The sequence below is a fragment of the Sciurus carolinensis genome, chromosome 11 (genome assembly GCF_902686445.1).
Source record: "Sciurus carolinensis chromosome 11, mSciCar1.2, whole genome shotgun sequence".
Lineage (NCBI taxonomy): Eukaryota > Metazoa > Chordata > Mammalia > Rodentia > Sciuridae > Sciurus > Sciurus carolinensis.
In genome coordinates, this window is record NC_062223.1 from 760,829 (window position 1) to 775,152 (window position 14,324).

General features: G+C 53.0%; 1 protein-coding gene across 2 annotated transcripts in view; it reads left to right on the plus strand.

Annotated features, from left to right (window-relative positions):
• Positions 1–14,324, plus strand: part of Ap2a2 (adaptor related protein complex 2 subunit alpha 2) — a 66,107-nt gene that overhangs the window by 26,911 nt on the left and 24,872 nt on the right. For both annotated transcript variants that reach the window (XM_047517049.1, XM_047517050.1), the window contains exons 3-6: positions 7,578–7,720; positions 8,030–8,223; positions 11,240–11,369; positions 13,966–14,067. In XM_047517049.1, coding sequence (XP_047373005.1) covers positions 7,578–7,720; positions 8,030–8,223; positions 11,240–11,369; positions 13,966–14,067 — 569 coding nt within the window. The remainder of the gene's footprint in view (positions 1–7,577; positions 7,721–8,029; positions 8,224–11,239; positions 11,370–13,965; positions 14,068–14,324) is intronic.

Sequence of the window (14,324 nt, forward strand, 5' to 3'; positions counted from 1 at the left end):
ATTTAAAAGTTAGTATTTTAACTCTCTAAACCAATCAGATGTCTCTAACAAACACATCCATGATCAATCCCATATGTGTTAAATCTAATTTAGTTATTTTTTTAAAAACCAAGGTATTAGAGAATTGTATTGAGCCATATCAGTCATTTCTTTCCTGTTGAAGAAAAAACTAAAAACAATGGATATTAGACATTTTATAAAATTAATATTTTATTTATTTTTTGACCACCTGGAAACAAAACTGTGTTAGTAACTTGAAAGCCATATTTTTGTTTACCTAATTTAAAAATCTTTTAAATCATGTGAATCAAAAATATTTGGATCCATTTTTAAAAATTTTAATTTATGAGCTCACATGTCAATTTTGGTACCAAATATATGTAGACATGACAATACACCAGAGTACATATACATAAAATAAACAGATGGACAAAGACTTTATAGCTTACTTTTTAAAACCCATTAGATTGAGAGTTAACTGTTGTAAACTAGCCTCTGAATGAAACAGAGCATTAAGAAAACTTTATAATTGGATAAAATAGGTCTGATCAAAAATTAACCTAGGCACACCAGATCGAAATTATGAACTCAAAAAATAGAATTTTAAAGTCTTTTTGGCCTCCATGCTGATGTGGTCCCTCTCATCAGAGATGAAGAGGAATTAAGAGAATATAGACAAAGGTTATGCCTTATCCCTCCCTGAAGGAGTTTCCCAAAGAGACAGTAAGGGAGCTGCTTCCATTGGTCTCCTTGGGAGAGCCCCCTCAGGTTGGGGTCTTGTTCTAAACTGGTTTTCCTGGTCTCTTGGGTAGCAACCATAAAAATTTTAGCCTGGCATTTTGGTGGACCAACTCTAATATAAGCTTTAGCGAACATGGCTAAAAACATTTTTAACCGTTTTTTTTTTTTTTCAACCCAAATTTGACTATCAAACATTTGATCAGGATGTTCAGGTTGCCCAAAGACATTTTGGTGGTCCCTTGAGGGGGCCATCTGACCTTGAAAGTTGGTCATTCTCTCTCACAGAATTTAGAGAGAGAAAAGACATTGCAGCGGGTTCCGTAGTCACTGGCTCTCTTCTGGAATTCCTGGAAATTAGTAACATGCACTGGAGGGGAGCACATGACTGACGTAAGCCTGAGACTGACCCAGGCTTACACTTAAGGGCAACAAAGAAACAAAAGGACCAAAAAAACCACAGAACAGATAAGATACCAAAGACACGGACAAGTGGCCACTCCAGATTCCAGACCAGAGGGACTGAGCAACGTCCTGCCAGTCCCAGACTCGGGAAGTAATGCTGCGTCCAGCCTTCCTCAGAGTCCCCAGGTGCAGATCCGCCAGAAACAGACTTACGGGTCCCCCAGGGGTGCAGAAACAGGTGACTCTCTCGGAGAATTTAGTTCAGTCCTGGGTCGGGGCTCCACAGACCTGCAGCCTGGGGCTGAGGAACGTCTCTCAGAGGCCTTCCCCCAGGAGAACGCTGTGGCCTCTCCCCTCCGCAGGAGTTTCCAGGTCAGGGGTGAGCGGTGGTTACCCACCAGGCAGCCAGGATCTCGCTGGGGCCTCCAAATGTTATGGGGCGCAACTTAAGAACGGACTGATCACCACTGAGAAGTCCAAATTTGAGAGTCTTTATTAAGCCGGCCGCTGACTGTCTCACACAATGTCCCCAAAAAACGGCTATTGGGAGAACAGCCTCGACCACAGGGTTGTAGGAGTTCTTATACCAAAAATCACATCAATCATAAGTGTCTGTTCCTATGATTCAAAATTACAAACTAACATCATGAGATCATCAACAGAGGGGGAAGTGGTCAAACTGACCCTTACCTAAGTACAAACTAAAGAATGGTTACTAACATCCACACAATCACTGTTCACATGGTACGTTGTTTAGGAGCAATAGGAACCAAAAGAGAGCAGTTCTTTACTACATAGGAGTCACCATTGTATATTATTAAGCATGTCACACCAAGTAACTGATGATGGGCACAGAGGCGGGGTGTTCCCATGGGAGAAGCTTATTTCCTACATAACCTGGAGTCTCAGAGCAAAATGGAGTCTGTTTAGTCATTTCCCTTAGAGTCTGGCCTATAACATTCTCATGGAGTCAGATCTGTCAGCCCATCACAGTGGGTGATATTGTCATGTTAATTTCATATTCAACCTTTTATGGTAGAAAGTACCTCATTATTATTTTTCACTTAGAAGGCTTTCATAATTTGATTTTTCCATTCTATTTAAAGATAACAGTTTGTCTAATAATACTTTATTACTGTACTTAAAAATTTGAGAAATTGTGATATGATATACATAATTCAAAATTTACCATTCAGGGGCTGAGGGTGGCACAGGGGTAGGGTGCTTGCCTCACGTGCCTGAGGTCCTGGGTGTACCCCTGGCGCTGCAGGTTAAAGGAGGAACTGCGAGCCCCTGTGGCCGGCTCGTGGTGTGTACTCGTCCTGCTGTGTGGCCTTCACCAGCATGTCCCCAGGGCCTTTCACTTGGCCAAGCCCACACTGACTCCCTAAGAACCGACTCCACCCCCTCCCCAGCCCTGGCGCCCCATCCTCCTCCCGTCTCTGAGTTTGATGCCCAGGGATTTCGTGAGTGGAACCACACAGGGTTTGTCCTTTATTTCCGATTCTCTTTGTGTCCTGTCTTCAGGTTCCTCTGTGCCTTAGCATAGGCAGGGCTTCCCTTTTAGGCCAAATGGCGCCCACTGGGCCTGCTGTGTGCACAGGCCACCCTGTGCTTGCCTGCAGGTGGACACGTAGGGGTTCCCGCCTTTTGGCCATTGGCGAACGTGGCTGGGTGAAGGTCTGCAATCCTGCTTTTGTTCTTCGGGATCTGTGCCCGTGCTGGCTCTCTCTGGCTGCATCAGAGCCCCCGAGAAAGCCACCCAGAAGGGCTGGAGGTTTCAGTCCAGGATGAGCTCGTGCCCTAGCTCGACCTGAGGCGAGGCGGAAGGTTGTGGCAGGAGGTGCTGCAGAGGAGGCTGCTCACCCGCGCCTGCAGGACGCAGAGACGGGAGGAGGAAGGCCAGGAGAAAGCACATCCTTCAGAGACCTGACCTGTGGGCCGGCCGGCCTCAGCCCGCCAGGTCCCATCACCTTTACCACCGGCGCCCAGTGGCAGCACCAGCCGGGACCAGGCCTCCAGCACAGGAGTCTTGGGGGACATTCCAGATTCAAAACGCGGTCTGAAGTGGAATTACCAGACCATATGATCAGGATTCTATTTTCATTGATTATATTGTTATTGGTTTTATTATTTTATTTCTATTTTTTGAGGTACTGGGGTTTTAACCGAGGGGTACTTTACCACTGAGCCATATTGCCAGCACTTTAAAATTTTTTTTTGATATTTTGAGACAGGGTTCTGCTAGGTTGTCCAGTCTGGCCTTGAACTTGGGATCCTCTTGCCCCAACCTTTGTAGTCACTGGGATGACACCGTGCCTCGCTACTTATGGTTAAATTTAATCCTGGTGTGTGTGTGTGTGTGTGTTTAAGGATAACAGGGGTTGAACTATTGAGCTCAGGGGCACTCAACCACTGAGCCACATCCACAGCCCTATTTTGTATTTTATTTAGAGACAGGGTCTCACTGAGTTGCTTTGCACCTCACTTTTGCTGAGTCTGGCTTTAAACTCGTGATCCTCCTGCCTCAGCCTCCTGAACTGCTGGGATGACAAGCATGTGCCACTTCACCTGGCTAGTTTAATCCTTTTTTGTGGTGCTGGCATGGAACATCAGGACTTTGCACACGTTAGGGAGGCGCATCCCAGCCTGCTGTCTGTGTCTAGTGTCTGAAAGAGCCTTGCACTGCTTTCCACAGTGGCCCCCTGTCTCTCATTCCCACCAGCCCTTCACAAGGGGCCCGTTTCTCTGCGTCCTTGACAAGTGTGCTGTTTCTGTTTTCTCCTTCTTGGTGAGGCAGTTGTCCATGGTTTTGATTTGCATTTCCTAGTGGCTGGTGGTGTGGAGCATCATTGTGTGCAGTGGGCTTTGTCTGTCTTCATTGCAGCAGTGTCTTTCTGAGTCCTTTGCCTGTTTTTGATTTTGCCACTGATGCCTGCGTATGCCAGGCGTCCCCTCTGGCTGGCTGGCTGATTCCAAACCTCGCCCTGTTCTGTAGGCTGCCTTGTCCACTGGTGAAACAGTGAATATTTTGATCAAGTCTGGTCCATTTCTGGGTTTCAGGATTGTGTCTGAGAAGTCACTGCCGGGTTTATTCTACGTGGAATTGCAAGGTGCGGGTTAGTGTCGCGAGCGGCGAAGAGGCGAGTGACTAGAATTTGGTTCCAAACAAGTTGGCTTTATTGATATACTCGGGACAACACAATCCGTATCTTAACCTTAATATTCCCAATATCACACTTCAGTAAAATCATATGGCAAACCAACACACCTCAATCAAATAGTCCAAAGTCCTCTTTGCCCTGTCGGTTCTGACGACCTCGAATGCGACGTGTCTTAGTTGGAGAGAAGACGATGGCTGGTCTCGGAACTCCCTCCGGCCGATGGTCCGCGGATCGAGGACAGGCAGGCCCCGCTGGTCGTGAGGCCTTCAGAGCAGCGGAGTCTCGCCAGTCTCGATGGATGGATGACGGTGGGGCTCGTGAACCTGGCTGACGTGGGTTGGTCCGGAGCTCTGGGCTGAGCTGGGAGCTGTCTGAGAGGGGGTCACAGACCCTTCCTGCCGGCGTGTTTCCAGCCCTGGTGCAGCTGGTGCCTGCCTCCCTGCTGCACGCTCGGGCCATTTCCTTGTCAGACATCCAGGTCTGCCCCTTCAGGTGGTCAGTGTGCTGCCTGTGGTTGCCCACTTGGGATGTTCCCATCTGAGATCCAGGCAGCCTGGTGCCCTGGACCCCTTCCCCAGCCTTGTCTGCATCTCAGGGTCTGTGGGCCGGGGGGCCAAGCACACAGCTGTCCTGGGGCCAAGGTCTTGGGGTCAGCTGTGGGGACCTGCTGGGCTGCACGAGGAGTGCTGGTCGCACCTGGGCCTCATTTAGGTGCCTGCCAGGTTAGGTAGTGTCGGCATTTCATACGAGAAGACGCATCAAAACAAGCAGGTGCATGTTTGAATTTCATCGTGTAACTGAAACTGGAGACTTGGTAAGTTAGTATGAAAAAATGTTTTACTATTTTTCCAGTTGAAAATTTTAATTGACAAGCTGAAACTCTACATATGTACAGTGTGCAGCTTGGTGTTTTGATGTGTGTGTACATGGTGGAATAGCTAATTCAAAGTAATTAATACAGTACTTGGTGTAATTTTTTATGTAGTGCTGTGGATTGAACCCAAGTCTTACATTTAAGGTCGATTGATTTAATTTTTTTTTTTTTAAGTTGTGGATATACACAATACCTTTGTTTTATTTACTTATTTTTTATGTGATGCGGAGGATCCAACCCAGTGCCTCACACGTGTTGGGCAAGCCCTCTACCACTGAGGTGCACCCCAGTCCCCTTGAGTAGTCTTATGTGGGGAGAACACTTTGTATTCCTAATGTAATATGATGAAGGTTGTCTGTTTGTAATTAAATTTCATAAATTCTTAGTGGGGAAGATGGGGATTTCTTTTGTTTTTACTTGAGCAGTCTCTGTTCCAGTTGACAGAGGTCTGATTACTCATGGCTTTACTTTATCAGCACAGACCTGCGGAGCCAGCCCCTGTGCCAGGGTCTGTTTAGGTGTAGACTACCCACCCACTCGAGGAGGTGCCAGGTGGAGCTGCGGAGGGTGGGCCTGGTGCTGTCACCCCTGACTGGTGTTGGTGGCAGGTACCTAGCCCTGTCCTCTCTGCCTGGGCCTAGCAGGCTGGTGTGTTGCTTATAGCAGGAAACCTTCCACACCTGTGAAGTCAGTGAGTGGCCTGATCACCCGTCAAGTGCTGCGTGCAGAACCCTGCTTGTTTTCACAGCACCCCGAGAGCACACTGGGGCTGGAGGGGTCAAGGAGCAGGCGGCCACCCCTTCTTCCTGGAGTCCCAGTACTTGGTCAGCAGGAGGTTTTCCACCCACCCTGTCCTTTTGATCTTAACAGCAAGTCACACAGGTGGGCAGTGCTACATCCTCCCCATTTTACAGTCCAGGAAGTGAAAGTTTACCTTAGCATTTTGAAATTACTGAAAAAAAAGCAAAACCAAAAACAAGCCCAGCTTTAGTACTGAAACGGACAGCTTGAAGTCGGTAACAGCCTGCGTCTCATCTGAGAGAGGACGCTGAACTCCGGGGAAAGAGTAACTGAGATATGAGGGCCTGCGTGTCCCCAAGGCTGGAGTTGGACCTTGGAGCAAAGGGGAGGCTCAACTGGAGAAGTTGCTGGTTTGGTACAGCAGGTACAGGCTTTTGGGGGCCTGCACAGTCCCCTCCCCAGCAAGTCACATGGGGCTACAGAGGGATCCATGTGATGGTCCTTTGGAGAGGGTCGTGGGAAGGTTCTGATCAGACTGAGAGGCCTAATCCATGGCCTCATGCCCATCTGGCTGACCCACCCACAATGGCCCCTCCAGCTGTTCCTCCAGTGCCCACTCCCAAGGAAGCATGGTGCTTTTGGGCCCAAGAGAACTTGCTGGCTCCAGGGCCAGAGCCCCATCGCTGTCCCCACAGACGCATCCTAGTGAGCAGCTGCTTCCCTGCCCCTGCTCCGGTCGTGAGCGCTTTTCCTGAGCAGTAGGAGGAGCGCAAGCAGTGCTTTTGGCTGTGGCCAGAGGCGGCTTCCAGAGGGATCCAGTGGGATCTTGAGTGAGTAGGAGACTTGCTGCTGGAGCCTCCCAGGGGCTGTGCTGGGCCTGTGCCAGAGAAGGGGTGGAGTTGGAGTCTGGGCTGGTCTCCTATGTTTTTGGTCTTTTAAATGAGATGTTAATTTGCTGCTGAAGAAGAGGAAGGTTCTGAGTTGCCATGACGTGGTTTCCAGCTGGACGGTGCACCATCAACCCTTGCAGAGGTTTTTATTTTTCCAGGCCCCTCCCTTAGGCCCCATGTGCTGACCCCACCCAGCAAGAAGACCATCCTTGCCAGTGTCTCCAGGTGGGGCTGGAGACTGGCTGCAGCAACTATGCTGCACCCTCAGGTGGAGAGGAGGGCAGCGGTGTGTTCGCTGGCCGTGGTTCTGGACCTGCCTCGCTCTGGTCTTGGGGAGGTTCGGTCATGCTGTGCGCGTGTGGCTCATGGCCTCTTGATTTGTTCTGAAACTTGTGAAGTGGGAGATGATCTAGAGTATGTTCATCTACCTCGATTACTAAACAGGCTTTAGAACCTGACTTGTGATTTGTGGCAGGATGGGTGGATTCCAGCCTTGTGAGGGCCGTGTGGGTTGTGGCAGGACAGGGGAGTCCAGGCTGCTGGACAGCCTGCGGGGTTGTCCTGGGAGGGCAGAGCTCCTGCAGCCAGTGTTCCTTTGTTAAAGGGGACGCTCAGCTTGTGGGTTGTGGTGGCAAGGCCCTGCTGGCCCAGGTCCCACTGCCTGGCCCCTGTGAAGATCCCCTTTCTGCCCCTGTTGCTCTGCTGTCCTGTTCTCCCCTTCTTCCTCACTCACTAGAATTGACCCTCTCCTCACGCTTTCTCTAGGTGACAAGGCTCTTGATGGCTACAGTAAAAAAAAGTATGTCTGCAAGTTGCTCTTCATCTTTCTCCTCGGTCATGACATTGACTTTGGACATATGGAGGCTGTGAACCTGCTAAGTTCAAACAGATACACAGAAAAACAGATTGTGAGTATGGTGGCAGGGTGGGCCTTGAGCCCACTGACCTCCCCCTCCCCTGTTCCACTCTGTACTCTGTGCTGACACATGGTGGACAACCTGGGACCCTGCCCTGCCCACCACACCTGAGTGCTTCTGGGCAGAGGGCATGGGAGAGTGGACTTCTTCCCTGGGGTGGGTTCTTCTGGTGAGTTGGCCCCTTTTGCTGCTGCCCTCACGACTTCCCCTCTGTGCCCCTGGAATGCTCCCTGTGGTCTGGCTAGTGCATTTGCTAAGAAGTAGGTTTACCTGAACGACTCTGCCCTTCCTGGAACACAGGGCTACCTTTTCATCTCCGTGCTGGTGAACTCCAACAGCGAGCTGATCCGCTTGATCAACAATGCCATCAAGAACGACCTGGCCAGTCGTAACCCTACGTTCATGGGCCTGGCCCTGCACTGCATCGCCAACGTGGGCAGCCGAGAGATGGCCGAGGCCTTTGCCGGGGAGATCCCCAAGATCCTCGTTGCTGGGTGTGTATCTGGGCACTCTGGGCTGCCCTTTCGGTGTTGAGCACTCAGGGTGTGCCGTGTTGCTTACGCAGTGCTCTGGTCTTGCAGCTGTGTAATGGGCATGTGGCACACTCTGAGGTTAGGTCAAGATGTGCTGGTTCAGCTGGCCATGGTGGCACACACCTATAATCCCAGTGACTCAGGAGGCTAAGGTGGGAGGATGGCAAGCTCAAGGCCAGCCTCAGCAGCTTAGTAAGACCCCAAGGAACTTAATGAGACTTTGTCTCAAAATAAAAAACAATGAAAAGGACTGGGGATGTGGGTCATTGGCCCTTCAGTCACCAGTTCTTAAAAAAAAAAAAGAAGAAGTGCCAGTTGAGGGTTTGGTGGAAGTCCAGTCAGATTGTGCCTCCCTGGGGCCACTGAATGTAATCAGCAGATTGCAGGGGAAAGTGTGACCCTGGCAGCAGCATCCAGGCCAGAACGGGCTCCAACTGGCGTGGCACCTGGAGGGGGAGGCGTAGAGGTGTCCTGCCACGCTGGCACTTCTTGCTTTTCCCAGAAGCGTTAGAAGAGCAGGCCATGCTGCAGAACCCTGTTTGTTCTGCGTCCTCTGGTCCTCTCCTGGTTAATCTGGAGAGCAGCCGAGTGGGCCCTAGTAAGTGACTCCGGAAGAGTCTGAAACGGCTCCGGCCCTACACCACGGGCTGGTTCGAGTGCTCCCGGCGTTGGGTGGCTGGACCACGCTCACTGGGTGGCACAACTCACTGCACCTTCAGCAGGATCTGAAAGAGAGATGGAGATGTCAGGGAACCGAGCAGGGTGTTGAGGCTTGGAGCAAGGTGGTGGTGCCTGCAGGCTGCATGGCAAGGGCCAGAGGCAGGAGAAACAGGCTAGGGTTTCCCTCTGTGCCACCTTGCCCCTGGTGGTCACAGTGGGGTGCCTACTACTGTCACTGAGTGGGCAAAGGCCAGGATGCTGCTAAGTGTCCTGTGTGGTAAAGGAGCCATGGGCTGCACCAAGGGCTTCCCCTTTGAGCAGCATGAGGCACAGTGTAGGGAAGGGTCTCAGGAGTGTCACGGAGAGTAGCCTGGAAGACACTGCAGAGCAGCCCTGTGACAGTTCAGACACGCAGGAGCTCTGGGGCCACTGAGGGCAGATGGGAGGTGTACCACAGCTGAGATTGCAGTGAGAGACTCAGGGACCCATCAAAGCCCAGCCAGAAGCAGAAACAGCAGGAACACGTGGGTATCCTGAAGCAGAACCTTCAAGACGGAAGGAGATGTGACAGGGTCTGAGTAGGTGTTGGGCAGAGCATGGGCCAGACAGCAGAGCAGAGAGGAAGCCCTGAGAGAGGCCAGCGAGGACCCCAGGCCCTCCTCCCTGCTGCAGTCACTGCAGAGCCCTGTGCACAGGACACCTGTGTGTGGCTGTCTGTCAGCCGTGTGTGCTGCTTTCCTCTATCACTGTGCACAGGACTGGCCCACAGGGAGTGCTGAGCCAGCATCCAGGTGGAGGGAATGTAAGCCGGGTCATCCCTGCAGAGTGCTCCCATGGACAGAGGGGACAGTTCCCTGGGTCCACCCATGTGCTGCAAGTCAGTGAGGGTGAGGACAGAGACTGTGCAAGGACCCTCTTGCAGGGGACGGTGGGCCTGGCACTCCACCCCTCTGAGCCTCCTGTGAGGACCTTCTGTAGACAGTTGCTGCCTCTTCCAAAGCTCACTGTAGCAACAGAGGCCAGCCATGAAATCCCACTGAACCAGAGATGGCTCTGAAAACAGTGCTCTGGGGTGGACACCGTGGTCAGAGAACACTGCTGACCTCCAGTCCCTGGAGGCAGGAGACTGGTGGCTGCAGAAGGCATTGTCATGGAGTACAGCCGTGGCACCAGAAATAGGGATGCAGGGGAGGGCAGGGCTACAGGCTGGTGCTGTCATTGCTCTGGGACTCCCGTGACACTCAGAGCATTGTGGAGCAGTCAGGAGGCGCTCTGGGCCTCTTGTTCAGTGTCCTGGTTGCAGGCATGGAGACTGGTGACGCGAGGGAAGACAGCTGACTGGCGCCACACAATTTCTGCAGGCCCAGCAGACTTGCTGGTGGGGCCGGGGAGGCATGTGCTACTCTTTGTAGGTGTTTGTGTCAAAAAGAACTTTTTATTCAAAGTAACTTTTCCTCGGAATAGTGCTGGGGAGATGGAGGGGTTTCTCATGTTAGTTTTTACCACATTTAGGAATAAAAATCCCAAATTCAAAAGGTAAGCAGGAATGCTCCGAAGCTCTTCTCTCCCTTCCAGGTGTTTCCACCTTAAGTGCCCCCAGGAGATGGACTGGTTTTTTCCAGGTCATTTGGACAGCTGAAGGGTGTCTCCTGGTGGGCCTGTTGCTCAGGGGTCGGACTTGGGGTGTGGAGAAGAAGGCACAGGTGGCAGGTGCCTCCCACCAGTCCTCTGCTCCTCTGCACTGATCTGCAGCCTTTGTGCTGTTGGCCTTTATGCTCACTGGGAGGGAGGAGAGGAGAGTGGGTCCTGTATCAGACACTGGCCCCAAGACTTGACTCAGTGTGACCGGAAGGCTGGCCTGTGGGTACCAGGTATGACTGCAGACTGGACAGGGAAGTGACACTTCTGTGCCATGCTAAGCGTGTACTCCTGAAACCTTGTTTGCTCGTCTTTGTACACACATCAAAGCCCTTTCTGCCCCGGGCATCAGGAGCAGTACTGGTGCTCTGGGTCCTGGGCACAGAACACTTGCCAGCTCCCGTTCTCAGCAGGGTGGAGCAGGGCACGGTGTGTGCAGGGGCTGCAGGAGGACTGACAGCATTCTGGAGCCAAGAGAGGAAACTGCTGTGGCAGGCGAGGCCCTCCCAAGTGCCGTGGTGTGGGGAGAATGAGCGGGGCCAGCCTACACAGCCAGGCCTGGTGACGAGTGTGGAGGAGGGCACTGAAGGTGAAGGCTTGCGCGGTGGGACCCTGCATACTCTCCACGTGGCTCTGTGCAGGGGCACCCTCTGTGTGACCTCTGGTATCTGTCTTCCAGAGACACCATGGACAGTGTGAAGCAGAGTGCGGCCCTGTGCTTGCTGCGCCTGTACAGAACCTCTCCTGACCTTGTCCCCATGGGTGACTGGACGTCCCGTGTGGTGCATCTCCTCAACGACCAGCATTTGGTATGTACTTCTGCCACCTGCAGTCTTCTCTGGAAGAGCCATGGCCCGAGAGGCAGTGCGACTCTGCAGACGGGGAGCAGGGATCTGCATAGGTGTGACCACGTCTGCACATTGTAGCAGCTGGTGTGCAGCCCACCTGCACCTGTGGGGAGAGGCACCACCAGATGGGTGCTTTCTGGAAGAGCCTGTTCTGTGAAGGGCATTCCCTCCACTGTTTCTGACAACTGCCTGGCTTGGGCTACGAGATGGAGTTTCCTGTGGTCCCAGGTAGACTCTGGCATGCAGGCTTAATGCTCCTTGGGCTCAGCTGTCATTTATTTTATAAATAGGAAGAGGTCTCAGGGACTCAGTGACCATGGTCAGGGCATGTCATGGAGTAGGCCACCCAGTCCAGGGACATGGAAGGTAGCAGTGGCAGTGTTGCTTGCTTTCTGCTGGACAGGTGGTCAGTCTCCCTACTGCGTGGGTAAGTGAGTGCGCTAGCTGGTTTCTGTATTTCTTCCCCAGGAGAAATCTTCTGCAAAAGTTAATTAAAAATGAAGATCATTACATGGACCGTTAGGGAGAGAGCATGGGGGGTTGCAGTGGGATTTTGCTGTGGAGTGACATCTGTCTGAGCTGTCCCCATGACGACTTCTGTGCTTGGTGGGATGTGAGATGGAGCTGAACCCTGCAGGTCTTGGTGCAGGGAGCAGGCTGAGGACCTGAACAGGGGCACTGAGGATGCCGCTGCAGGTGTGGGTCCTGGGTGCTGGCAGGGCACCTGCTTCTGCAGTGAACTGCAAGATGCTGCTCCAGGCCATCCTCTGTGGCCACACTTCAGTGCCAGTAGACCCCGCGGGCCAGAGGGCCTTTTTCAGGTTTGCAAATGAGGAAACCAAGGCTCAGAAGGTGAATCTAGTCTTCCAAAGGGTATGAGTTGAGGTGTCGGGCAGGTGCAGACCCAGGTGCTGTGAAGGTGTGGAGCCAGCCGGCCACTACTCACAGGCCTTCTGCATCGTGTGAGTGTCTGTTGAGTTTTGGCAGGTGTTGCCCTCATGCAGCCTGGAGGGCAACTTCCCCTGGCCTCAGGGTGGAAGGGTGGTGCCTCCTGCTTGGTGCTCTGTGACTGAGATCCCAGGGACTTGGCTTGCTTTCCAGTTTTTCTGTGCACTCCCTCTCTTGCCAGGTGCACTGATGGACATGCCCTGGGGCACAGGCCTAAGGTAGGTAAGGGCCAGGAAGCCCTGTGCCGCTCAGTGCCTCCTCCTCTCTGCTGCTCTTCTTCCTTGCACATCTTGCCTCCAGCTTTGCTGTGAGGAAGGCCTGGGGCTTGGCTTTCTCTGACCTCAAGGTCAGGGACCCTGGGAAAGTGTCATCTGTTTACTCAGCAGTTTAGGGGTCTAGGGTCCTACTGATGGGGCAGGCTGAGGTGTGGGCAGGCCTGGCAGAGGAGGTCAGGAGTTCAGGGTCAGGTGCGTGCAGGAGCTGCATGGGTGGGAAAGGGGATGGTTCTGTGCCCTGAGCTGGGCATGGTGGTCCTGCGGTCACGTGATGAATTAGGTGGGCTGGAGAGGATGAGGAAGTGAGCTGCCGTCTGGGGGAGGGCTGGGGGCAGGGAGGAGGTGGTGCAAGTGTGCGCACACGTCCCCTCAGGAGGGCCTGATGCCCTGGGGAGACTGCACTGGAGAGCGAGCCTTGAGTTGGCAGCAAGTGAGCCGAGCGGCCCCCTGTGGGAGAGTCTCGAACTCAGGAGCCCGTGGGGAAGGGCTCACACCGGTGGGTCTGCGTGCTACTGAGTCCCAGCGGTTCTGGGTCCACCAGGGAAACCTGTCAGCATGCACCTTGCCCACTGAGAAACGCACAGCATGCTCAGTTAGGTCTGCTGTGAGTTAGTATTCTCGTTTTCATCAGACAGTGGAAGAGAGAAGGCAGTGGCCCTCGTGGGCCTGCTCCCCAACCCAGTGCGGGAGCAGCTAGGCAGGAACCTGATACTCTGGCAGTGGTTGACATGGATGGCTGCTGTACTGACTGTCCGTGTCTTCAGGCTCAGTCAGAGTCATTCATTTTACCATTTTTCTTATATTTGTGAGAGAATGTCTTTACTCAGTCCAAGTCTTTGAAGAGATGGAGTTACAGGACCCTGCCTCCTAGAGGGTCTTCAGGGTGTGCAGGCAACGCAGGGGTGAGTTTCCTGGTCCTGGGGGGGCCTCCATCCACGCTGCAGCTCTTCAAGGGCAGAGCGAGGCCCAGCAGGGCTGTGAGGGTTGAGTGGGTCTGTGGGCCTGGCTCCCTCTGCAGCCATGTCACTCAGGCAGCCCAGCAGATGGCGACAGGCAGACAGGTGGCAGAGAGGAAGGCTCCATGCACTGCTCCATGTGGGCTCTGGGCCACTCCAGAGCCTGGGCCCAGCTGCGTTTCCCAGGTTATGGAGAGAAGCTGGGTAAAGGCGACAGCTTGTGTGTGCTGTCTCCATCTTGAAGACGCTGTGGGTCCATCGGGGCCAGCCTGGTGCCCGGGTGGCTGTGGGTTGCAGAGTGCCACTCCCCATGTGCCTGGACCCTAAGCCCAGATGGGCATCTGTCTGAAACCAGGCGCCTGTTGCTGTTTCTTCCAGGGTGTGGTGACCGCGGCCACGAGCCTCATCACCACACTGGCACAGAAGAACCCAGAGGAGTTCAAGACCTCGGTCTCCCTGGCCGTCTCCAGGCTGAGCAGAGTGAGTGTGGTGGGGCAGATGTCGGGTGGGCTTGAGTCTCCATTGTTCCACTCAGTTAATCTCTTAGTTTACTTTTTAGAATGCTTTGTGAATTCAAGGATGGAGACCATGCTGGTTAGCCTTTAACGTTTCTTTGAAATCTTTTATTATTTGAGAAGGATCCTGTCCCAGCAGGACCAGCACACAAAGCCAGTCCTGCTTGCTGTTCCATCCCCTGTGCAGGCCAAGGGTCACACACGAGGCTCCTTGCAGAGGGG